The 24,990-nt window shown below is 39.1% G+C and overlaps 1 protein-coding gene across 1 annotated transcript in view; it reads left to right on the top strand.

Annotated features, from left to right (window-relative positions):
* The window catches only part of PREX2 (phosphatidylinositol-3,4,5-trisphosphate dependent Rac exchange factor 2), a 288,786-nt gene that overhangs the window by 254,793 nt on the left and 9,003 nt on the right, over positions 1 to 24,990 (top strand). The window contains exons 38-39 of the mRNA XM_059994740.1: positions 8,578 to 8,680; positions 22,227 to 22,294. Coding sequence (XP_059850723.1) covers positions 8,578 to 8,680; positions 22,227 to 22,294 — 171 coding nt within the window. The remainder of the gene's footprint in view (positions 1 to 8,577; positions 8,681 to 22,226; positions 22,295 to 24,990) is intronic.

The raw sequence follows: 24,990 nt of genomic DNA on the forward strand, positions 1-24,990 counted from the left end.
AAGGGTTCCAAATGTATTCTTCTGAACCTGGAAAATAGGTAAATGATACATAGACCATTTTGATGAGCGAATAAGTGTTAATTAATAGAATTAATGTAAGAATAATGAATCAGTATATTATAATACATAATTTCCAATCATTAACAAAACTCATCGAGAGTTGTTCATCAGAAGCCGTGGTACGAGCAGTAATTAAATCCTGAGAAAGGGAAATGCAAGTCATTGTTCATGAAAGAAAAGCTATATACCGTTTAGAAGTTGTAGGGGAAGCTGTGGTTGTTCTTTGACTAAAATCTATTGTCTCTACAGTTCATTTATTACTTTACCAAATTTATTTAATAAGTGAACACTTCTTGAACACATAGATGGCAAATGCAGAGTATAAAGAAATGAATTGTATCTTTTAGGAGTTACGTATAATACTGTTGGCATGAATTAGGAATTCATGTCATTTCTTTTCAATAACTGTATATTGAATGCTTACTTAATCCTGGGAAGTATGCTAGGGTCTAGGAAGGTTACAATCAGTACAGACACTAGTCTGGCCTATTGGTGGTGGTGTAGTAATATTAATGAAAATTGCTAACATTTGTTGAGAATGTACTACATGCTATGTCCTGTGCTAAGTACTATATATGAATTATTTCCTGTAATCCTGAAAACAACACTCTGAGGTGCGTACTATCATTAAACTCATTTACAGATGAGGAAACAGTTTCAGTAGCTTAAGTTACTTGCCCAGAGTCACGGAGTTTATTAGCAAATTTAAGATCCAGCTTAGGAAGTTTGCCTCTAATGCCCGTGTTCTTCATCCCTACACCTTTCAGACAAGTATAGCATGACCAGAGGCATGATATGTGACCCAAAGCAGGGCATCTGAGATCATATCAGGAAGAGAGCAGCATATGAGAACTGAGAGGAGGTGACTTCAGAGAACTGTGAACAGTATAGTTGAAGCATGGAGTAGAAGTAAGGAAAATCAGAGACCATATTGTGAAGACTTTGTATTTCAAGTTACGCAATGGAAAGCCATCTGCATTTTTAAAAGATCACCTTTGATGAATAGTGGGAAGAGGCAAGACAAGAAGAGTCTGAGCCAGGTTGCACCAATCTAGGCAAAGAGTTGATATTAGCAGTGCGGCCAGAGAGGAGAGGTTTGAGGGATAGTAAGAAGTATGAAATTAATAAGTGTGAAAGGTACTAGAGTAGGTATATTAGCACGTGGACCTGCCGCACATACATTAATCTCTTGTAATTGATGAGTTTGGTTTGAACGGCTTGGAAGCTTGTATCTCAGTCTGGAGGTGAAACAGGGGGTCATCATAAAAGACTAGACAAAGATTTTAGGAAAGCAATAATTTTAATCTCGACCACATCTTCTTCCTTTGGGAAGGCTTTGCAAAAATGGGAAGGTTGAAGACACTAGAAATATCGCACAATACACCTTTAAGGAATTAGATAATTTCTGCGTCTTATTTCTTCTAACAACTTTCTTATTTCTTTGAATGCTGGCACTTAAACATTTAAAAATCAGTAAATATGAGGATCTGGGGCTTCCGTGGTGGCGCAGTGGTTGAGAGTCCACCTGACGATGCAGGGGACGCGGGTTCGTGCCCCGGTCCGGGAAGATCCCACGTGCCGCGGAGCGGCTGGGCCCGTGAGCCATGGCCGCTGAGCCTGCGCGTCCGGAGCCTGTGCTCCGCAACGGGAGAGGCCACAACAGTGAGAGGCCCTCGTACCGCAAAAATATATATATATATATGAGGATCTGGGATTGCACTATACTTACTATACCCATTACTACACATTACTACACAGTGTCTTTTAAACAATGTTTCTAAGAACTAACTCATCAGACACTTTAAATTATAGTAACTTGGTAGCACATTTCAAGAAGTTTAACATTTAGATTAGATTTAAAAAATGTTAATGGAGAATCTCTAACTCAGATATTTCCTACAACTGTTTGTTTTTACTGTCTGATTAAATGGGATTATGAGAAAAGCACAAGGAAGAAGTAAAAATATTTGGAAACTGAGCAGAATCATTTACATTTTTTCCAACAGGGAGAAAATGTGTCTTTAGTTCAAAGATTGTTGAAACTAGTTTGCCTTAGGCTCTGTAGGACTGAAGTTCAGATGATGCTGCAGAGTGCATAAGACCAGGTGATCACAGGATCTTCCATCTGTCATAAAAAGCTGGGTATGAAAGAGTGGTGGGCAAATAGCAGTAGTATCTGCCGATATTCCAGCTTATTTCACCTACTTCGCTCTCTTGGGATTGAAATAGTTATTATTATCCTCTCCAAACTTTGAAGCTGCCCAGGTAACTTCAGCTTAATAAAGTATCCTGGAGAACCACGGCTAATTAGATTCCTAATAACTTACTAGTGACAGTCACTTGAACAAGGATAATGGACCTGGCTTTTAATTAAAGGAGCAAAAAAGACTGTCATAGAATACGGGGAAATTGATTGTACGTTTTAAGATCTAAATCTGTAAGATTCTAAATATAAACAGCTGCAACTATATCAAGACAAATAATTCATGGGAAGAATGTCATCAAAGAATAGGGTCTTCAGACTGTCTTTATACATAGATTCTGAGCCATGCATTTTCCCTAAGGGAATTTTTTCCCTCTTATTTTTGTGACTAAAGGCAGTATCACAGTTAGAAAGGGTGGTGAAAATGAGGCAATACACATGGAAATCCGGAGCTAAAAAACAAAATGAAGACTCTGATCATTGGGTGGAATTCTACATTGGGGCAAAACTCACTGATTTCAGAATGGTTAAATAATTATTTCACTTTATATTCATCTAGCACAAAATCAAATTAACCTGTATATGAATGCAAATAATTCCAAATGAAATATTGAAGTAAATATTGAAATATTTAGCCAGTTTATGTAGATTGTTAGGGGACATGTCTAATGTTGCCTTTTCCAGAGCAGATCAAAACCATTGTTTGGCATATGGTCCTTTAAACTCAGAAACCCCAACATATGCCTTTCAACTGTGGGTGTGTGTCTTCCATTTATCATATTTTTCTAACAGGAAATTATCCTGCTAATTATACTGCGCTAGCACACACACAAAAAAATGAACATAACTTATCCAAGTGCCTCAATTCTGTTATGGCACAAAAGAGTGAAAAAATCACTGCTCAAGTAACTTTTTAAGTTGAAACATGTATCCCTAAATTCAGTGACTCCAGTGGGGTTTGTTTTGGGGCACAGTTTTTAGTGGTAATTGAGTATGTAACATTATTGAGGGATACAATAGAAATTTGCAAAGTAATATTCATTCTCAATTTTTAAAATATGGAGAAATAAAAGCAAAGTATCCCTTGCGAAAGATTGCATTTTTCTCTCTTTAATTACCTTTTAAGTTTTTTTTGTTTTTCACTTCAACATCTACATAATGTGAATTTAAGGCAAATTATTGTGGCTACAAATTCAGAGATCCTCATTACACTAGTTTTTCATGTGTTTCATTTAAGGTGTCAGTTTACAATTAGAATCTCAATGCCCCTCCTCCTCTAGTAATAACAAAGTTTGGGACCACCCAAGAGAGAACAATATGGTTAGCTGCCAGGCAAAACATCAGAGTTCCTGGCAGTGAACATGCTGAAAGTCAGCAAAGAAATCCACAGCGCAAAGCCATAAACATACCCTTGTTCTGGTTTGCCATGTCAGTTTCACTGTGAGTTACTGCATCACCCTGGTGGCCCGAAAGGGATGATGCATCTCCCCAAGTGTTCAGTTTGATGCACTTCAACCCTTGGGAGATTGGCTTCCTTGTTAGTACCGTTCGAATCAACATTAAATGAGGCTTTAGAGCTCTGGAGGTTTTAAATTGTAATTAAAGTAAAACTGGTGTTTTTGTGATCATGGTAAATGACCAAATATGTAGAAGGTCCTCGGGTTTGGAGAATCTTTTATCTGATTTATTATAGAAATGTGATGAGTCATCTTAAAGGAAAAGATTACCATGTTTTTATAAAAAGATTAACACATAACCTGCTTCAAATAAGAATTGAAGTCTTAAAAGTGAACTGAATGTAGTATAATAGATATGAGTTAATAAATGGTTGAAATACAATATGTTGCATTTAAACCAATTTAGGAAAACTAAGCTTTGTCTCTCCAGTGAGACTGAGTTGAGGGAGGGAGGGAGTGGGTGTTGGTTATTGCTCATTGCAGCCCCCTGGCATCGAGAAATAGGACTGGCAAACAGGAGACCATTTCACATGCTTTTCCTGACCCTAAGCTCTACAGTTCGACACTAAATAAAGTTGATACCGGATGTTCTAGGATCAGTTGGGACAAACATAGGAAATAAAAATCACAGAGAATCATATTATCAAGTGCCAAATGATAGTCATGTGAACTCTATTTCAACCAAACCCCAATTTATAAAGGAGACATTGGTGAAAGTTTGTCATGAACTTCATGTAATTATCATAATCGAATAACATCATAATCTTACGGAAGAATTGACAACACATTTCAACATCAACATTATTTTAAGTTTAAAAATTGTTGTCAAATATGAAAACCTCCGTAAGGTTCTTTAGCATGAGGACCATAATGTATGGAAGAATATTCCACAGAGTAGCGTCTGGCTCTATACATTCCAACCTTGTTTCTCCTGCACCACACTGAGTCCTGGGTGCACCGGGATATGAACACATTGCATTACAGCCTTGGGCCCTGCACGTCCTCTTCAACCTTGGGTGAGTCTGTACAATGCGCCGGGGGAATACTCTGGAGTCCATTCCTACACTAGGATATTGTAATAACCTAACTATAAGTGACTGTGCATCATATCCGTAGGTCCCAGTAAACCTAGCCTAAAGGGATCCCTAATTCTACTTCCTTTAGCTCAGTTCCAGAAAGAACTGTGGCCATTGGAACATTGCAGAACGTGACAGAGGAAAGCTGGGACATAAAAAGACAGCAGTCATAACCATTTGCAGTCAAAACATTTGGCTTTTGCAAATTTGTAAAAGCTTATGACTATGTGAACAGGTTGCTAGGGATCCTATGAAAAAGGGACTCCGAAGCTCAACGATTTTAGCTTGAAAGTAAATTACTTCTGCCAGCACTTAAGGGTACTTGTAGTTACAAAGTAGACACTCAAAAATATTTGTTGAATGAGTGGATGAATAGAAAGTTACCTCTTTGTGACTCTTCCATAGCATTGCTAAATCAAAGTGCTTTTCAAATTAAATTGGACCCATTGGCCACAGGTTACATTTATCATATTAAAACTATGCTAAATCCCTGAGTGATGTGGGATCTATTTTTAATATGAAATATGTCAAGAAGATTTATTCATTATAAGCACAGGTGTATTGACCCTTTCCTTTTTTCTTTCTATGAGGAAATGCACAATTTCTGCATAATTTTGCAGCCCTGTCAAGTACACGTTCTCAGGAGTATACCCTAAGCAGAGCTGTTACTTGGGATGTCTTATTACTAAAATCATGGACCAACTTTCCTCAGTGTATATGTTATATTTGCCTTTTTATGAAGGACAAATTCTACACTGTGACCTTTATTTTACTTTTTCATTTTTGTGACTCCGAGAGAAAGAATTGTCTAAATTTTTAAAATGATATTGCAGCTAGAAGGAGCTGAACAATTGAGAGCCCGTATTTTCCAGGACGGAGTAAAAATGTAGATTTATTTAAATTTTAATTTAACTGCCTAATGTGAGAACAGAGATAGTTCTAGAAAGGAAATTCGCAGGTCAGATAAGAAATCTCGTATGGAATGGGATTTGCTTAGGATTCCTGGCCTTTGGTCTGTTTCCTTCATTCTCTTGCCCAGAATTAGCAGAACAGTCTCACTGGTAATCAGAGAAGTACCTATAAAATCAAATAATCCCTTATAAAGCCTGACTCTGAGTATACATTTATGCACCATCAAAAAAACCAGGTGCGGGCTTCCCTGGTGGCGCAGTGGTTGAGAGTCCGCCTGCCGATGCAGGGGACACGGGTTTGTGCCCCGGTCTGGGAAGATCCCACATGCCGCGGAGCGGCTGGGCCCGTGAGCCATTGCCATTGAGCCTGTGCGTCCGGAGCCTGTGCTCTGCAACGGGAGAGGCCACAACAGTGAGAGGCCTGCGTACCGCAAAAAAAAAAAAAAAGAAAAGCTATGAGGCGAGTAATGATATGTTGGAAGCAGGGTTGTGGGCTTCGTGCTGGTGCTCTTCCACATGCTTAATTTAGGAGAATGGAACTCTGTGATGCTGCGATGGAAAAACTAGGCCTCCATTGGATAAATTAACTGTGAATCGAATAGGCAATATTTCTCTCATTGACCTGGCTGTCTCTTTTAAATTTTTTCACTTTTTAAAAATTTCAAATTAATGGTGGGACCTAATTGGAATATACACAATGGTTAGTACAAAAAGGCAAGTATACACGAAGCCATCTTCTCTTGATATACTGGTGAAATAAAACTTATGTATCCATTTTAAGCTAGATTTTTCTATTAGATGATGTAATGTGATTGGTCCTAAAGGTGTGACACTTTGAGGTACCCTGTCCGAGAGCATGTTACGGGCCACGTTGATGGATCAGGAGATTACAGTAAAATCTCTTAAAGTCTCTGGCAGATAATTTGCTGCTGTACTGCTGTTTACTACAGCTTGAAGTAGAGAGAAATAAATCAGTTTAAAAAGGTTAAGAAAATGGATAAAAATTACAGGCTTCCTGTTAAAGGTCCTTCACAATGAGTGTTTGTTGTTAAGTTGATGAGGGCAAGTGAGGCTTCATCAGGAAGCAGAGACATATTTCAGTATGATTAGAAAAAGATCAAGATTTTTTTCTTAGCTTCATTCAGCTGGTGTCATGAGCATTATTGATTAAAATGTTAGGATCAGTAAGGACTTAAAATTGGAGTAGAGGAGACCTTAAGGAGGAGAAAAAGGTTATGGTGTGTTGAGTTAGCTGACAATTAAATGCTTTGTAAAAATTTGATATTTTTTGAACATGAACTGTCAGTTATAGCTCTTGGCTTCCATTGGCATACGCATGCAGGTACATGTAATATACAATTTTATATTATTGTCAGACTCCTACATTAAATATTTATAAACATCCTATACTACTAGAAGTTAATTATAAAACTTTAGCCCATGTGAATATGTGTTCTTAATGCTTTCTAAAGAGTTCTCTGTTAATGTTAACGAGGAAGCTGCTTTTCACATCATTTAACAGCCAATGGAACTGATCGTGTTTCTCCTTAGAATGCAATTATTGTAATAATAAAGTTGCATTTTGTCAGGTTCTTTCTAAAATTACAGCAGTAATGTTTTAAATCCGTTTCTCTTTTCTGCAAGTCATCAGTATCTGAATCTGCCAGGTGTACTGGGCTTCTGTGGTACAGCCTCACAACCAGGGATAAATGGGTTCGACATTCCTCATATATAATTGCACTGTAGAACTTTCATTTGTAGGGAAAAACTAAACAGATCTAGAAAAATACATTTGTAAAATGCCGAACCACAGAGAGGTAATTGCAAAAATGGAGAAAAAACAATCAAAATACTAATAAATTGAAAAATGAAGTGAAACAAAATCCACTAATATAGTTGTTAGGCAAAACATCTAAAAAAAGGTAACGAACATTTTTATGGAATGTATGCAGAAGGTACCCCTAAAAAAACAATTCAGAGACCAGCACCTGAAAATATTCTCAAATGTAGAGGGTTCTTAGCTCCCTATGAGTTGCTATAGAGAAAAATGTGGAAGAAATGCCCTAAAGGGAAGGAGGACCAAGGCTCACCAATCACTGAATTTGGGTGCTGAATTCTGGATTTCCTTTGGAGCTGCTCTGGGCACCACATTGCTGAATAACTCATTAAAATTTCCTTTTCAAAATGTTAGTCTTTTGGATTGGGTCCAAGAAACACACTTTTAAAAAAAAAATTCTGACCTTAGTGAATATTAATTTCACTTTTTTCTAAGATATTGGGTATAAATCAGTATAATGCTATTAACTATGAATATGTAAACATGAATGAAAAATATTAGTAAGTCATTTCTTTTAAATTACGTGAAATACCAGTAAAGATTCATATCTGACGATAAAATTTATTATAATTCTGCTTACTTAATTTTCTGTGTATAAACTCTCTCCTCAACAGAGTTCATTATGGGTTTGTTTTCAACTTAAATACTTAATTTAGGACCCCAGCAGTGTACCTCTATAATCTATTTTTAAACAGATGTTCTGTGTAGAAAAATCACTGGTCTATTGTCTAGTTGTTTTGAACTTGGCTGGTGCTATTTGATTTTGAAATTCATGTGGGAGAGGAAAAATCATTTTTCTTCTACTCTTCTGACTTCTCAGTTGAGATCCCTGTAACAAAAGACAGATGACCAAGAGAAAAACGACAGAAGTTTATTAACATGGGTACCTCATGAGTACATGGGAGATACCCAGGGAAAAATGAGTACTTCTCCCAGGAGGCATACTGTTCCACCCTTCATTAGCAGCCCCAGATGTCTTGAAGAGCTTAATGGGAACCGGTGGAGTCTGACTTGCCCTTGCCTTTGCCCGCAGGTGCACCCTGAGCGTGACCCTGGAGCAGGCCATCATTCTGGCCAGAAGCCACGGACTGCCTCCTTGCTACATCATGCAGGCTACAGATGTGATGCGGAAGCAGGTGAGTCTCACAACACATTTTAGGAAATTGTTTCTCACGCCCTGGATTTGAAGGTTCCTTGGTTCATTTATCAGGTGTCTGACAGGTACCTGGATGTGGCAGGCACTTTTCCAGGCTCAGAAAGTGAGTGGTGAACAAGAAACACTGATTCCCAGGGAAGAAGACCACGCAGGCATCTCTCTGAGGGTTCTCCAAGAAGCTTAGACAACCTGAGAAAAGGGGAGTCTAAGAGGTAACCTGATGGAAGACAGGGAGGTGGCCAGGCAAATGGACAGGAGTGGATTTGGGGCAGCGTAAACTACAAGATAGAAGGACATGTGGGTTTCCTTGGTGGCGCAGTGGTTAAGAATCCGCCTGCCAATGCAGGGGACACGGGTTCCAGCCTTGATCCGGGAAGCTCCCGCATGCTGCAGAGCAACTAAGCCCGTGCGCCACAACTACTGAGCTTGCGCTCTAGAGCCCGTGAGACACAACTACTGAGCCTGCACTCTAGAGCCCATGCTCTGCAACAAGAGAAGCCACCGCAATGAGAAATCCACGCACCGCAACTAGAGAAAGGCTGCGCACAGCAACGAAGACCCAATGCAGCCAAAAATTAATTAATTAATTAATTTTAAAAAAGAAGGACATATGACATTTTCTGGGAAAGGCAGGTGATTTAGGAAGGCTGGGGAATAGACTGGGGAAGGGGGAGGGGCAAGGAGGAAGAGGACAGAGTTGAGGACCCTGCTTGCTTCTAGAGATCTCGAAGGGACTTCCGCACCATGCTAAGAAGTTTGTGCCTTATTCTGAAGATAAAGCACGTACCTCAAATTTTCCTGCAGAAGATGAAGAGCTGCCTTTGGACTATCTTTAGGTCACTGAAGTACTTATAGGTGAGAATACACTCTTACAAAGTGAATGAACTTTCTTTTTTTTGGCTGTGCCCCATGGCTTGCGGGATCTTAGTTCCCTGACTGGGGATTGAACCTGCGCCCTCAGCAGTGAAAGCTCGGAGTCCTGACCACTGGACCACCAGAGAATTCCCTGAACTTTCTGTACAATAGCTCAGTAGTATTTTAAGTGTGGTAGTTTGGTTTTGAACCCTTAAGATTCTTTAAAAAGCTAACAAAAATGCACTAATCTCCAATGTACCGATTATTAGGAAAATGTGCTTAATCTAGTAGAAAAAACACAAGTCAGTAGAGAGACAAAAGAAGTTAAAAGACATCAATTTTATATTTTATTCTTCCACCTTTTATTAGGGCTACCTCAGAAAATTGATTTAACAAACCTCTCTACTTGCTGATTGGGTTTGAATTATCCAGTGATAGTGAGTGACTTAATTTTTAAGATATGCTTTTGTAATTATGTCTGCTTTATTTACTAAAGACTTAATGTATAACTCTCAAGCAAACATATAAATCCCTATAGATTTGCTCCCAAGATTACACTACAGAATGTCAACCAAGTCGAAAGAGTAATTCATGGAAACAGTCCTGAGTGAGGCCAGTGCCCAGCCTGGGGTCTGCAGAGATGAGGTAGAGCACGCACATGTACGTGGGTGCTTCGGGTTGAGAACTGCAGAGCTGAATGTTGAAAACCAAGATCTCACAAGGTCCAAGAGGGATTTGCTAAGTAAAGGTCAGATCTGCGAGAAGCACATGACACAGTGTGGTTCGGCTGGAAAAGGGCAAATACAGATGCAAATGCCAGCAGGTTTGGGAAGGATTTTTGGGGTAGATATTCAAATTTGGTTTTAAAAAAGTAGATCAAAGTAAACTTGTGATTATCCATATCAGGGTTGGGATTTGGGTGCTAAAACATTACAGCAAGAGATTAAGCTTTCTGTTTCACTCTGTTGCTGTTAGAGTGAGTTTGCAGTAAGACTTGGAGGAGCCCTCTCCAAGGGAAGACTAAGAGACTGATAATTGATCTTTTTTTTTCTTTTTTAATAAAGTTATTTATTTATTTATTTATGGTTGTGTTGGGTCTTCGTTGCTCTGTGCGGGCTTTCTTTAGTTGCGTCAAGCGGGGGCTACCCTTCATTGCAGTTGTGTGGACTTCTCATTGAGGCAACCTCTCTTGTTGCAGAGCACGGGCTCTAGGCACATGAGCTTCAGTAGTTGTGTGACGCGGGCTCAGTAGTTGCAGCGCATGGGCTTAGTTGCTCCGCAATATGTGGCATCTTCCCGGACCGGGACTCAAACCCATGTCCCCTGCATTGGGAGGCGGATTCTTAACCACTGTGCCACCAGGGAAGCCCTGATAATTGATCTTTTTAAGAATAATCCAGTAAAGAGGTCATTATGAGCTGGCTACATATACATTCTTACTACATGGATTTGAATAATCAAAACCTTTAACTTCTTACAACTGAAAACTGAGATAGATAAAATAAAGTTGGGAAAAGTAAAAACAATATTACCTAGGCCTTAATGACTTATTTAAGTTGTTCAAGCCTCTTTAAAATTTATTTGTATATTAATTAACAATAAATGATTATTAGTTAATTATTAGTATATATTAATATATATCATATATTTATAAAGTATAATTTTAAAAGACTGAAAACTTAGGAAGTTTGTAAGTTGATTTCTAAACTGCAGTATTTTTCAGTGTTTATCACTCCCTCCTCCTCTTTTTTGTTAATAAATCCATTTAGGATGGGTAGCTTCCTACCTTTGTTGCTTGTTTCTCTGCCCCAAGTTATGACACAAGTGGTTCTCAGACAAAGACCTGATTTCTGCCTTCTTTGTGAAAGATCATGGAGCCTTGGGTCCTCTCTTCATAGAAATTGGGGTGGACTGGTGCCCAGAGGAGTTTTTGCAATATTCCTTCTGTGGCCAATCCTCTTTCAAGTATTCAGCAGTTACAGGCAGTGGGATTAATGGCTGGGATCCAGTCTACAAGCCAACTCTTACCCACGTGGGATCTGAGTAGTTCGAACACAAGTGTGAATCAAAAATCTAACTTTTCTGACCCTTCTGTCTTTTAATCGTTTAAATCCAGCTTTCCAGAGACAGAATGGTTAGAATGCTTACCTGGTTAATGAATAATATTTTCTAAGATCTTTAGTTTCTTTTTGAAGAACAAGGAGCTTTTCAGCATGATTTACTGTTCTTATTTCTAATGGCAGTGTAGACCTCCCTCCATATCTGCCACGGTTTGGTTCCAGGAGCCCCTACAGATAACAAGTCCTTGGATGCTTAAGTCCTTTACAAAAAATGGTGGAGGAGCGCAATGAATACAGTTGGCCCCCCATATCCATGGGTTTTGAGTCCATGGATTCACATCCACGGATTCAACCAACTGTGGATCCATGACACAGTTGATTGAATCTGCAGATGCAAAGCCCACAAATATGGTGGCCAACTGTATAGTTTTCATGAACAGATTTCATGTATGTAGTTTTAATAGAGTTGTTTATTTTTGTTTGTTTGTTTGTTTTTTTGTGGTACGCGGGCCTCTCACTGCTGTGGCCTCTCCCGTTGCGGAGCACAGGCTCCGGACGCACAGGCTCAGCGGCCATGGCTCACGGGCCCAGCCGCTCCACAGCATGTGGGATCTTCCTGGACCGGGGCACAAACCTGTGTCCCCTGCATTGGCAGGCGGACTCTCAACCACTGCACCACCAGGGAAGCCCAGTAGAGTTGTTTTAATTATCTGGTTGAGTTAGAAGCAAAGATAAAAGAAGGGAAAGGTAGTATGCCCATGCAATTTGTGGGTAATGATTATAATAATCCTAGGCAGCATTTTTACATAACCAACTGATATGATTAGTAAACGGTTTGAGGACTTCCCTGGAGGTCCAGTGGTTAAAACTCCATGCTCCCAATGCAGGAGGCACGGGTTTGATCCCTGGTTGGGGAACTAAGATCCTGCATGCCGCGCAGTGTGGCCAAAAAAAAAAAAAACAAAAACAAATGGTTTGAGGTAGAAGCTCTAATTTACATTATAAGCTTAAAGTCTCCTATCCTCTAAATTATATGTTCTAAGTATTTTTTGGTAGAAGTCTACCCCAAATTCTTTTCTGACCTTTTTAATAAAAATTTGGATTCTGAAGAATTCTGTCTCCTGACCTCCAGTATCAGGGCTTTATACTGAGCACTAAGGACAAAGACCAAGGACGATCAGCTTCTTGCCCAGCCTCATGGCGGACATGTGTGGGCAAATCATCATGGTGCACCCACAGGCAAGTGCTCTCCGGGGTGCACAACCTCAGTGCATGAGGACGTAAAACAGGGAACAAGTAAACGAGTAGACTGTGAGCCCCTGAATGGCTGGGACACCGAGTGTATGTCATGATGGTATCACTGGTTTCTACATTAATACCCAGTATAGAGGAAATGCTAAGTGATGTTTAGGCAATGAATTAGTTCTACCTAGGAGAACTAGAAAAAGGCTTCATGCAGAAAGCATATATGTGATAGTAGCCAAGAGCACAGATTCTAGGGCCACGCACCTCAGCTTGAATCCCAGCTCTAGTGTTTACTGTCTGTGTGATTTGAGGCAAGACTCTTAGCTTCTCTGTTGCTTCGTTTCCTCATTATTAAGACAAAGATAATAATGGTATAATGCTTGCTTCATACTGTTGTTTTGAGGCTTGAATACTGAATGCATTTAAAACAGTACCTAATATAGTGAATGACCAACCAATAATTGATAAATGTGATGCAGACATGTAGGGAAAAGGACAGAGAGGGTGTTTAGTAGAGGGAAACCATGAGCAAGGTGTAAAAATGCAAATCGCTGGCACATCGAGTATAAGAAGAATTATATGGCTGAATTCCAAATGGAGTATACCAGCAGATGTGTTCAGCATGATGAGCTTCAATTTTATTTGAAATCTTGTAAGCAAAAATCTTTCTAGAAATTATTTAATGGAATATCATGAGACTAAAGACAAAAATAATTATACAAAAATACCGTATTCCAGTTAGTAAATCTGTTTCTCACAGGAATACGATTTAGAGATTCTAAAACTAGTTAATGTCTTTGGTAGGACTGAACAAATAAGTAAGTATATTGTGAATACTGAGAGTCAGGTTTCTTACTGTCTGAGAAAGAAGTTACAAATAAGGAAAGGGAGAAGCCTGGAATTTAGAATGAACCCTGGGGTACTGGATTGGAACCGGAAGTATCAGCTTGAATGCATGGACACATACACACAGAGATATAGATAAATGTAGAAAGAAATATAGATGTTTGATTACGTTTACACTAATCAACTAGCTCAGCCCACTGAGAAGACCTAGAAGCAGTTACACACCAGTAGTAGTAATGGGCATACCCACTGTCCAGATCTTGAATTCTAAATATCATTCTCCATTAAAAAGAGCCAGGGAAGGCCTTCCCTGGTGGTGCAGTGGTTGAAAGTCAGCCTGCCGATGCAGGGAACACAGGTTCGTGCCCTGGTCCGGGAAGATCCCACATGCCACGGAGCGGCTGGGCCCGTGAGCCATGGCCGCTGAGCCTGCGTGTCCAGAGCCTGTGCTCCACAACGGGAGAGGCCACAACAGTAAGAGGCCCGCGTACCGCAAAAAAAAAAAAAGAGGGATTCGGGCGGTGTGAGAAGACTCCAAGTTAGCGTCTCCCCACAACTAGGGTGCCTGCTAGCCATTGGTGGGAGACCCTGAGGCCCGAGGAGGCAGGAGGAACCCCCAAATTAACCGATAGGATGTGGGGAGAATAAAGGGGGAAGAAAAGTGGAGGCCAGACAGGATCGGTGCCTCTGAGGCTGGGGAGATCAGGAGAGGCACGCAGGAGGTGCCCTCCAGGAGGAGCGGTAGAAGAACAGAGGGCGTTTACACCATCCATTCGGGCCCAGGGAGCCTGCTAGGCTCCAAGGTGAGGTCCCCAGCCCTCTGAGACCAGGGGTGGGGGGCACGCCTGGCCGCTTCTGTTTCTTGAGCCTAAGCCCCACCCCCCCACAGCCCCCAGGGCCTTTTCCAGCCTGAAAGGTCTTTTAAGTATATGCCCCGCCCACCACCCAAACCTCACCTTTGCTTAGACCCCGCCCTCCACAGCCAAGGCCTTCCCCCCCTTTTTTTTTCTTTTCCCTCCCCCTCTTTTGTTATTATTGTGGTACTGTTGTACGTTCCAGTTGTTGATTCATCTATATTTTTATTTTTAGATTCTTTCTAACATACCTGTTAGTTTCCTAGTCTAATTTTACTTTTTACTTTGTTATTGTTACTTTTTTAAATTTTTTTGCCATCCCGTGTGGCTTGCGGGATCTTGGTTCATGAGCCAGGGGTGGGGCTGAAGCTCTTGCAGTGAGAGCTCTGAGTCCAAACCACTGGATTAACAGAGAACCTCAGACCCCACAGAATATTCATCGGAGTGAGGTTTCACAGAGGTCATCGTCTCATCACCAAGACCCAGCTCTATCCAATAGCCTACAAACTCCAGTGTTGGAAGCCTCAGGCAAAACAACAGTAAGACAGGAACACAATTCCACTCATAAAAAAAAAATGAGACGGCAAAAAGATATGTCACAGATGAAGGAGCAAGGTTAAAACCTACAAGACCAAATAAATGAAGAGGAACTAGGCAATCTACCTGAAAAAGAATTCAGAGTAATGACAGTAAAGATAATCCAGAATCTCAGAAATAGAATGGAGACACACATTGAGAAAATACAAGAAATGTTTAACAAAGATCTAGAAGAACTAAAGAATAAACAAACAGAGATGAACAACACAATAATTGAAATGAAAAATACACTGGAAGGAATCAATAACAGAATAACTGAGGCAGAAGAACGAATAAGTGAGCTGGAAGACAAGATGGTGGAAATAACTGCCGAGGAGCAGAAAAAAGAAAAAAAAATGAAAAGAATTGAAGACAATCTCAGAGACCTCTGGGACAACACTAAATGCACCAACATTCGAGTTATAGGGGTCCCAGAAGAAGAAGAGAAAAAGAAAGTGTCTGAGAAAATAGTTGAAGAGATTATAGTCGAAAACATCCCTACCATGGGAAAGGAAATAGTCACCCCAGTCCAGGAAGCACAGAGAGTCCCATACAAGATAAACCCTAGGAAAAACACACCAAGATACATATTAATCAAACTAACAAAAAATTAAATTCAAAGTAAAAATATTAAAAGCAGCAAGGGAAAAACAAAAAACATACAAAGGAATCCCCATAAAGTTATCAGCTGAGTTTTCAGCAGAAACTCTGCAGGCCAGAAGGGAGTGGCAGGATATACTTAAAGTGATGAAAGAGAAAAACCTACAACCAAGATTACCCACCAAGGATCTCATTCAGATTTGATGGAGAAATCAAAAGCTTTTAGGGCAAGCAAAAGCTAAGAGAATTCAGCACCACCAAACCAGCTTTACAACAAATTCTAAAGAAAGTTCTCTGGGGGGGAAACACAACAGAAGAAAAAGACCCACAAAAACAAACCCAAAACAATTAAGAAGATGGTAATAGGAACATGCATATTGGTAATAACCTTGAATGTAAATGGATTAAATGCCCCAACAAAAAAACACAGACTGGCTGAATGGATACAAAAAGAAGACCCATGTATATGCTGTCTAAAAGAGACCCAGTTCAGACCTAGGGACACATCCAGACTGAAAGTGAAGAGATGGAAAAAGATATTGCATGAAAATGGAAATCAAAAGAAAGCTGGAGTAGCAATACTCATATCAGATAAAATAGACTTTAAAATAAAGACTGATACAAGAGATAAGATCCTTTCTAACTACATAATGATCGAAGGATCAATCCAAGAAGCAGATATAACAATTATAAATGTTTACGCACCCAACATAGGAGCACCTCAGTACATAAGACAAATGCTAACAACCATAAAAGGAGAAATTGACAGTAACACAATAATAGTAGGGGACTTTAACACCCCACTTACACCAACAGACAGATCATCCAAAATGAAAATAAATAAGGAAACACAAGCTTTAAAGGACACAAAAGACCAGATAGATTTAATTGATATTTACAGAACATTCTACCCAAAAGTGGCAGAATACACTTTCTTTTCAACTGCACATGGAACATTCTCCAGGATAGATCACATCTTGGGTCTCAAATCAAGCCTCGGAAAATTTAAGAAAATTGAAATCGTATCAAGCATTTTTTTCTGACCACAACACTATGAGATTGGAAATCAATTACAGGAAAAAACTGTAAAAAACACAAATACATGGAGACTAAACAGTGTGCTACTAAATAATCAAGAGATCACTGAAGAAATCAAAGAAGAAATTTAAAAATACATAGAAACAAATGACAATGAAAACACGATGACCCAAAACCTATGGGACGCAGCAGAAGCAGTTCTAAGAGGGAAGTTTATAGCAATTCAATCCCACCTCAAGAAACAAGAAAAATCTCAAATAAACAATCTAACCCTACACTTAAAACAACTAGAGAAAGAAGAACAAGGAAAACCCAAAGTCTGTAGGAGGAAAGAAATCATAAAGATCAGAGGAGAAATAAATGAAATACAAATGAAGAAAACAGTAGCAAAGATCAATAACACTAAAAGCAGGTTCTCTGAGAAGATAAACAAAATTGATAAACCCTTAACCAGACTCATCAAGAAAAAAAGGGAGAGGACACAAATCAATAAAATTAGAAATGAGAAAGGAGAAATCACAACTGACACCACAGAAATACAAAAGATTATAAGAGACTACTACAAACAACTCTATGCCAGTAAAATGGACAAGCATGAAGAAATGGACAAATTCTTGGAAAGGTACAATTTTCCAAGACTGAACCAGGAAGAATTAGAAAATATAAACAGACCTATCACAAGCACTGAAATTGAAACTGTAATTTAAAATCTTCCAACAAACAAAAGTCCAGGACCAGATGGCTTCACAGGCGAATTCTATCAAACATTTAGAGAAGAGCTAACACTGATCCTTCTCAAACTCTTCCAAAAAATTGCAGAGGGAGAAACACTCCCAAATTCATTCTACGAAGCCAGAATCACCTTGATACCAAAACCAGAAAAAGATATCACAAAAAAGAGAAAGCTATAGACCAATATCACTGATGAACGTAGTTGCAAAAATCCTGAACAAAATACTAGTAAACAGAATCCAATAGCACATTAAAAGAATCATACACCATGATCAAGTGGGATTTATCCCAGGGATGCAAGGATTCTTCAATATATGCAAATCAATCAATGTGATACACCATATTAACAAATTAAGGAATAAAAACCATATGATCATCTCAGTAGATGCAGAAAACGCTTTTGACAAAATTCACACCCATTTATAATAAAAATTCTTCAGAAAATGGGCATAGAGGGAACCTACCTCAACATAATAAAGGCCACATATGACAAACCCACAGCAAGCATTATACTCAATGGTGAAAAACTGAAAGCATTTCCACCTTGGTCAGGAACAAGACAAGGATGTCCACTCTCAGCACTCTTACTCAGCATAAATTTGGAAGTCCTAGCCACGGCAATCAGAGAAGAAAAAGAAATAAAAGGAATATAAATTGGAAAAGAAGAAGTAAAGCTGTCACTGTTTGCAGATGACATGATACTATACACAGAAAATCCTAAACATGCCACCAGAAAACTACTAGAACTAATCAATGAATTTGGTAAGGTTGCAGGATACAAAATTAATGCACAGAAGTCTCTGGCATTCCTATATACCAACAACAAAAAATCAGAAAGAGAAATTAAGGAAACACTCCTATTTACCATTGCAGCAAAAAGAATAAATTACCTAGGAATAAACCTGCCTAAGGAGGCAAAAGACTTGTACTTAGAAAACTATAAAACACTGATGAAAGATGACATAAACAGATGGAGAAGTATACCATGTTCTTGGATTGGAAGAATCAATATTGTGAAAATGACTCTACTACCCAAAACGATCTATGGATTCAGTGCAATCCCTATCAAACTACCAATGGCATTCTTCACAGAATTAGAACAAAAAATTTTACAATTCATATGGAAACACAAAAGACCCCAAATAGCCAAAGCAATCTTGAGAAAGAAAAATGGAGTTGGAGAAATCAGGCTCCCCAACTTCAAACTATACCACAAAGCTACAGTAATCAAGACAGTATGGTTGGCACAAAAAACAGAAATATAGATCTATGGAACAGGATAGAATGCCCAGAGATAAATCCATGCACATGTGGGTACCTAATTTATGACAAAGGAGGCAAGAACATACAATGGAGAAAAGACAGTCTCTTCAGTAAGTGGTGCTGGGAAAACTGGACAGCTACATGTAAAAGAATGAAATTAGAACACTACCTAACACCATACAAAAAGTAAACTCCAAATGGATTAAAGACCTAAATGTAAGGTCAGACACTATAAAACTCTTAGAGGAAAACATAGGAAAAACACTCTTTTACATAAACCACAGCAAGATCTTTTTTGACCCACCTCCTAGAGTAACAGAAATAAAAGCAAAAGTAAACAAATGGGACTTATTTAAACTTAAAAGCTTTTACACAGCAAAGGAAACCATAAACAGGACAAAAAGACAACCATCAGAATGGGAGAAAATATATGCAAATGAAACAACAGACAAAGGATTAATCTCCAAAATATACAGGCAGCTCATGGATCTCAGTATCAAAAATCCAATTAAAAAATGGGCAAAAGACCTAAATAGACATTTCACCAAGGAAGACATACAGTTGGCCAAGAGGCCCATGAAAAGATGCTCAACATCACTAATCATTAGAGAAATGCAAATCAAAACTACGATGAGGTATCACCTCACACTGGTCAGAATGGCCATTATGAAAAAATCTAAAAATAATAAATGCTGGAAAGGGTGTGGTGAAAAGGGAACCCTCTTGCACTGTTGGTGGGAATGTAAATTGATACAACCACTATGGAAAACAGTATGGAGGTTCCTTAAAAAACTAAAAAGAGAACTACCATATGACTCAGCAATCCCACTACTGGGCATATACCGTGAGAAAACCATAATTCAAAAAGAGACATGTACCACAGTGTTCATTGTAGCACTATTTACAATAGCCAGGACATGGAAGCAACCTAAGTGTCCATTGACAGATGAATGGATAAAGAAGATGTGGCACATACATACAAAGGAACATTACTCAGCCATAAAAAGAAATGAGATTGAGTTATTTCTAGTGATGTGGATGGCTCTAGAACCTTTCATACAGAGTGAAGTAAGTCAGAAAAAGAAAAACAAATACCATTTGCTAATGCATATATATGGAATCTAAAGAAAAAAATGGTACTGATGAACCTAGTTGCAGGGCAGGAATAAAGATGTAGACATAGAGAATGAACTTGAGGACACGAGGTGGGAGGGGCAAGCTGGGGCAAAGTGAGAGTAGCATCGACATATATACACTACCGAATGTAAAATAGATAGCTAGTGGGAAGCAGCTGCATAGCACAGGGAGAGCAGCTCGGTGCTTTGCGATGACCTAGAGGGGTGGGATAGGGAGGGTGGGAGGGAGGCTCAAGAGGGAGGGCACATGGAGACATATGTATGCATACAGCTGTTTCACTTTGGTGTGCAACAGAAACCAACACCATACTGTGAAGCAATTATTCTCCAATAAAGATCTATTCAAAAAAAAAGAGCCAGGGATTCTTGGTGAAGAGGTTAATTCCCAGCTGAGACAGGAAAGATGAGCCTGGAGCATCTTGAGGTTCCAGAAAATAAACAGGTACTCAAAAATGATGGTGGTTCTATGAACAGGACACGAGAAGCAAACTGAAGGAGCTCCCGGCGGCCAAAACTGGAGCAATTTGAACAAAATGTTACTAATAATAAAAATGTTGGATTATAATCATAGGATAAAATAAATAGCCATGAATCCATACTGATTTAAATAAATACTTGAATACATAAATAGTTTGGGGAGAAGGGATAACTCTTCTTTACAGAAGCATTCCAGTTGACAAACACTACAGTGGTATTGATGCGGGCAAGAGGCACCAATAGAGGCTAAAATCAGTGAGCACAAGTTTGAAGAGAAGCAGGATGTGGGCATAGTCTCACAGTTTCTCTCACAACAGATTTATTAAGTACAAAAAGAAAGCTGGTGATTTACAGTGGAAAAATCTGGTGGACACAACCTTACCCAAGTGATGAGAGTTAATGTCACTGGTGACAAGACATCTGGACATTATATGATATGATGATGATCCGCCTCAGTGATATGATGCACTAAGAAGATACAGCATCACTTCTGTGATTTTCTTGCCCAAAATACAGTTCTTCTATCTAATCATAAGGAGACATCTGGCAAACCCAAAATGAGAGACATTCTGCAAAACAATGACCAGTACTCATGCCAAGTATTAAGGTCATGAAAGACCAAGGAAGCCTGAGGAATTGTCCCAGATTGGAGGAGACCATGAAGATACAAAGACAAAATACAGTGTGGGATCCTGGATTGGATTCTGGGATAGAAAAGGAGGACATTAGTGGAGGGAAATGGGGAAATGTGAATAAGACATGCAGCTTAGCTAATAGCATTTCCTGGTTTTGGTCATCGTACTGTGATTAAGTGAAGGGTTAAAATTAGAGGGAGTTTACCTGGTGGGTAAAGTTTGTGACCTCTCTGTTCTGCTTGTAAACTTTTCTCTAAGTCTAAAATTACTTCAAAATAAAGAGGGTTTTTTAACTTCATAATTGCAGTTCCTAAATTTCTTCCCATCTGTTTTTTTGCCATACACATCCCCTTTTCCCTAATTACTTTCCTTTATTTGGTCCATCTTGAGAGAATATACTCTTTTCTTTTTCTTTCTTTCTTTTCTCCTTTTCTTTCTTCCCTTCCCATCCATCAGCATTTAGTAGCAGGGAGAGAGTTTTGGGTTTTTTAAACCACTCTCCTCCATTTATACTCAGCCCCAAACCCTGGTGTTTGCTTCTGTGTAGTAACTCATTCCCCTTAGGAACTGAACAATGAATATTTATGAACTTGACAGATTTGCAAAGACTTTTTCATTGCTAAAGCATTTTATCTTTGTACTATAAACTTTGAGGCAGAATTCTTATATTTCAGAGATCCACATGCATATGCCTCATCCAGAAATTGCTTTAAACTGTTTAAGGAAAGATTTTCTTGATAAATACTATGAAGTTTAAAATAGCTAAATATTCAGCTAAGGACAAAACAGGCTGTATGCATATGATAGAACTGTGATTTCTGCTCCAGGAAAGTGGGGACACAGAGCAGGTATTTCTAGTCTGCTCCTTTCCTGGTTTCAGTGTCTTAAATGTTAATTGCTTAAATATTTAATAAAGACATAGATGAGATAGTAAACAGGAAGCTGTCATTTTACCTTACTTTGAAATGATTTAGATGGTTTTGAAATAAGTATCAATCCTTTGAAACAATACATCAGTGTATTTTGATTCTTAAAAGCATTAATTCTGAAAATGCTCAGATGATGATTTCTTTCTCCTCATCCAGTCTCTCTTGATGTTAAATATAAATATATTGTTGCAATCAATACTCTACACTCGCATGTTAATGGCATGTTAAATGGTTGCTAATACAATGTAGAGCTAAAAGTGACTGTCCTTACTTCTTTCAGGGAGCAAGGGTTCAGAACACAGCAAAGAATTTGGGAGTCAGGGACCGGACCCCACAGTCTGCTCCGAGGTGAGTGACTCCCCATGTCTGCTCTTTCCCAGAGGACTTGCCACCATTTCCCAGACAGTGTCACTTACAGCTAATGCAACGACCCCAGGATACACCCAGTGTAGTACTGAATATACTCATGGGAATCAGCCTTGTAAGCATTCGGTGGCAAAACGTGATTAGGCTTAAATGCTCTCAGATTAAATGAAATTTTAGGTGAAGCAAACTTAGAGGTAACATTATCAACATGATTCTATTTTTCAAGTTCCTTCCTGAATTCAAAAACAAAACTCCACACAAGCACTACTGAAATCTGTATTCCAACTGTGCGCAACCACCAAGATGCCATTGCCATTTATACTTCTCTGACCGCATGTGCTGTTCCCTGTGGCATGATCACCTGTCCCATCTGTGTCTGTATGAAAAACTGCTACATAAGCGCAAAACCCAACTTAGGGACCATTTTCTCCTTGAAGCTTTGGTTGAGTTTTCTTCCTCTCTGTGTTCCCTTAGCATCTTGTATACTGATCCATTATAGCCTTGATGTGTTGCAGCGTATCATTCCATGTCTCTCTGCCTAACCTGAATAAGAATGCTTTAGAGGCAGGGAATATTCTTTTTGTGCCAACATAGAATATTTGAACTGATTTCAAGAATGCATGAATGAATGAATGCAAGAGCTTTTGGTTCGTTATTCTACCAGATGTTCACAGTGCACGTATCATCATAAGAAAGGACTGTAATCCACCTTTAAAATAAATAAACATGGGAACAGCCATCAAAGATTCGACTTCCCTGGTGACATTAGGGTAGGCAGCCGTCTATCTTGAAGTAGGGCAAAGTTAAATTTCTTTTACATTTGGTTGTTTTTCTGCATTTGCATTTTAACAAAAAGTAGCCCCCTCCAAGCACTGTCACAGGTGAGACACTCTTTGTTTCTATTTACAAAGCAACTACCAGAGTGAGATTGATGACTGCAGCACTTATGAAGTTCTATTTCATTCTGAAAAACTATGTGGGCAGTGAAAGTACTTGCAAAAGGGAAAACATTTTCCCCCTGAAAGTAGATGGAGTGCTCATATTCTAATCACATTGATTTTCAGTGCCGGCTCCTAACTCTCTTTAATCCTCAAGTCTTGCTAATGTTATCTTTCATAGTTGATGAGATTAGAATCTAAGACTTTCTGTTGCTAAAGAATCGTTTCACATAGGCATTATCTCTCCAGCACCTTAGCAGTCATGGTATATTTGGGTAATAAACCCAGTGAAGCTTTAAAATTCCAATAAGAAAACAATATAATGGCTCAGCGAGGTCTTCTTAGCTGGGGCTTATAAACACTAATAAACAGTGGGGATGAGACGTAAGCATCCTGATCAATAAGCCAATGTGCAAGCTCAACGTGAGAAAAGAAACTGATGAGCTCACTTTGTTTTTTATTGGGTTACGTTTCAAACACTTGAAACACAATAAAACCTGCCAGTTCTAAAGTTGACATATTTTACAAGGGGGTAACAGCCCTGAGAGAGAAATCTAGAGTAATTTTTCAATTTTAGTTATGCCTTCATTCATTCTACAAACATTTCTAGAGGACCTAAGAAATGAAAAGCATTCTGCTGTGCCCCACGGAGAATGTAAGCATGAGACAGAAATCGTTCCGGCCCTCAAGGAACTTTCAGTTAAAGAGGGATGAGTGAAACACAACCACAAGAAGAGGGAGAAAGTGAGAAACACTCTGTGAGGGTGCAGAGAGGTTGCTAAGGACCACAGAGCATCTGGCATCCCTCCCATCTGGCAACCAGGATTCCTGTCCCAAAGAGAGCAAAGTGAAGAACACATCTGTCTCTCCAGGCCAGGCCCTCCAAGGCAAGACTCGGGTAATGTTTCTGGAAACATCTTCACGGAGATAAAGTTTGCTGTCTCTGACTGACATAGTATTTGACTCATATCCCCAACGAATCTCTATTATAGTTTTCCTTTCTCCATTCACTGCCTTTCATTTTTAAAAAATTCACTCAGCAAACATATATTGAATTTCTGCTGTGTGTTTGTAGATATGAGGCACTTTGATAAAAGCTAAGGATAAAGACATAATCCCCTCTACCAGTCAGTGAGGTGTCATAGAGCAACAACTGAATAAAATGAAACTAGTGTACAGTGTGTGTGTGTGATAAGAACCATGGCAGTGCAGCCACTATGAAAAACAGTGTGGAGGTTCCTTAAAAAACTAAAGTTGAACTACCATATGATCCAGCAATTTCACTGCTGGGCATGTATCTGGAAAAAACGAAAACACTAATTCGAAAAGATATATGCACCCCAATGTTCATAGCAGCAGTGTTTACAATAGCAAGACATGGAATCAACCCATGCCCATCAACAGACAAACTGACTTAAGAAGATGTGGTATATGTGTGTGTGTGTGTATACACACACACACACACACACACACACACACACACACACATTGGAATATTACTCAGCCATAAAAAAGAATGAAATTCTGCCATTTGCAACCATGTGGGTGGACCTAGAGAATATTATGCTGAGTGAAATTAGTCATACAGAGAAAGACAAAGACTATGTGATATCACTTATATGTGGAATCTAAAAAATAATACAAATGAATATGTATATAAAACAGAATGAGACTCGCAGACATAGAAAACAAACTTGTGGCTACCAAAGAGGAGAGGGAAGAGGGAGAGACAAATTAGAC

This window comes from Delphinus delphis, chromosome 17, assembly GCF_949987515.2.
Source record: "Delphinus delphis chromosome 17, mDelDel1.2, whole genome shotgun sequence".
NCBI classification, from domain to species: Eukaryota; Metazoa; Chordata; class Mammalia; order Artiodactyla; family Delphinidae; genus Delphinus; species Delphinus delphis.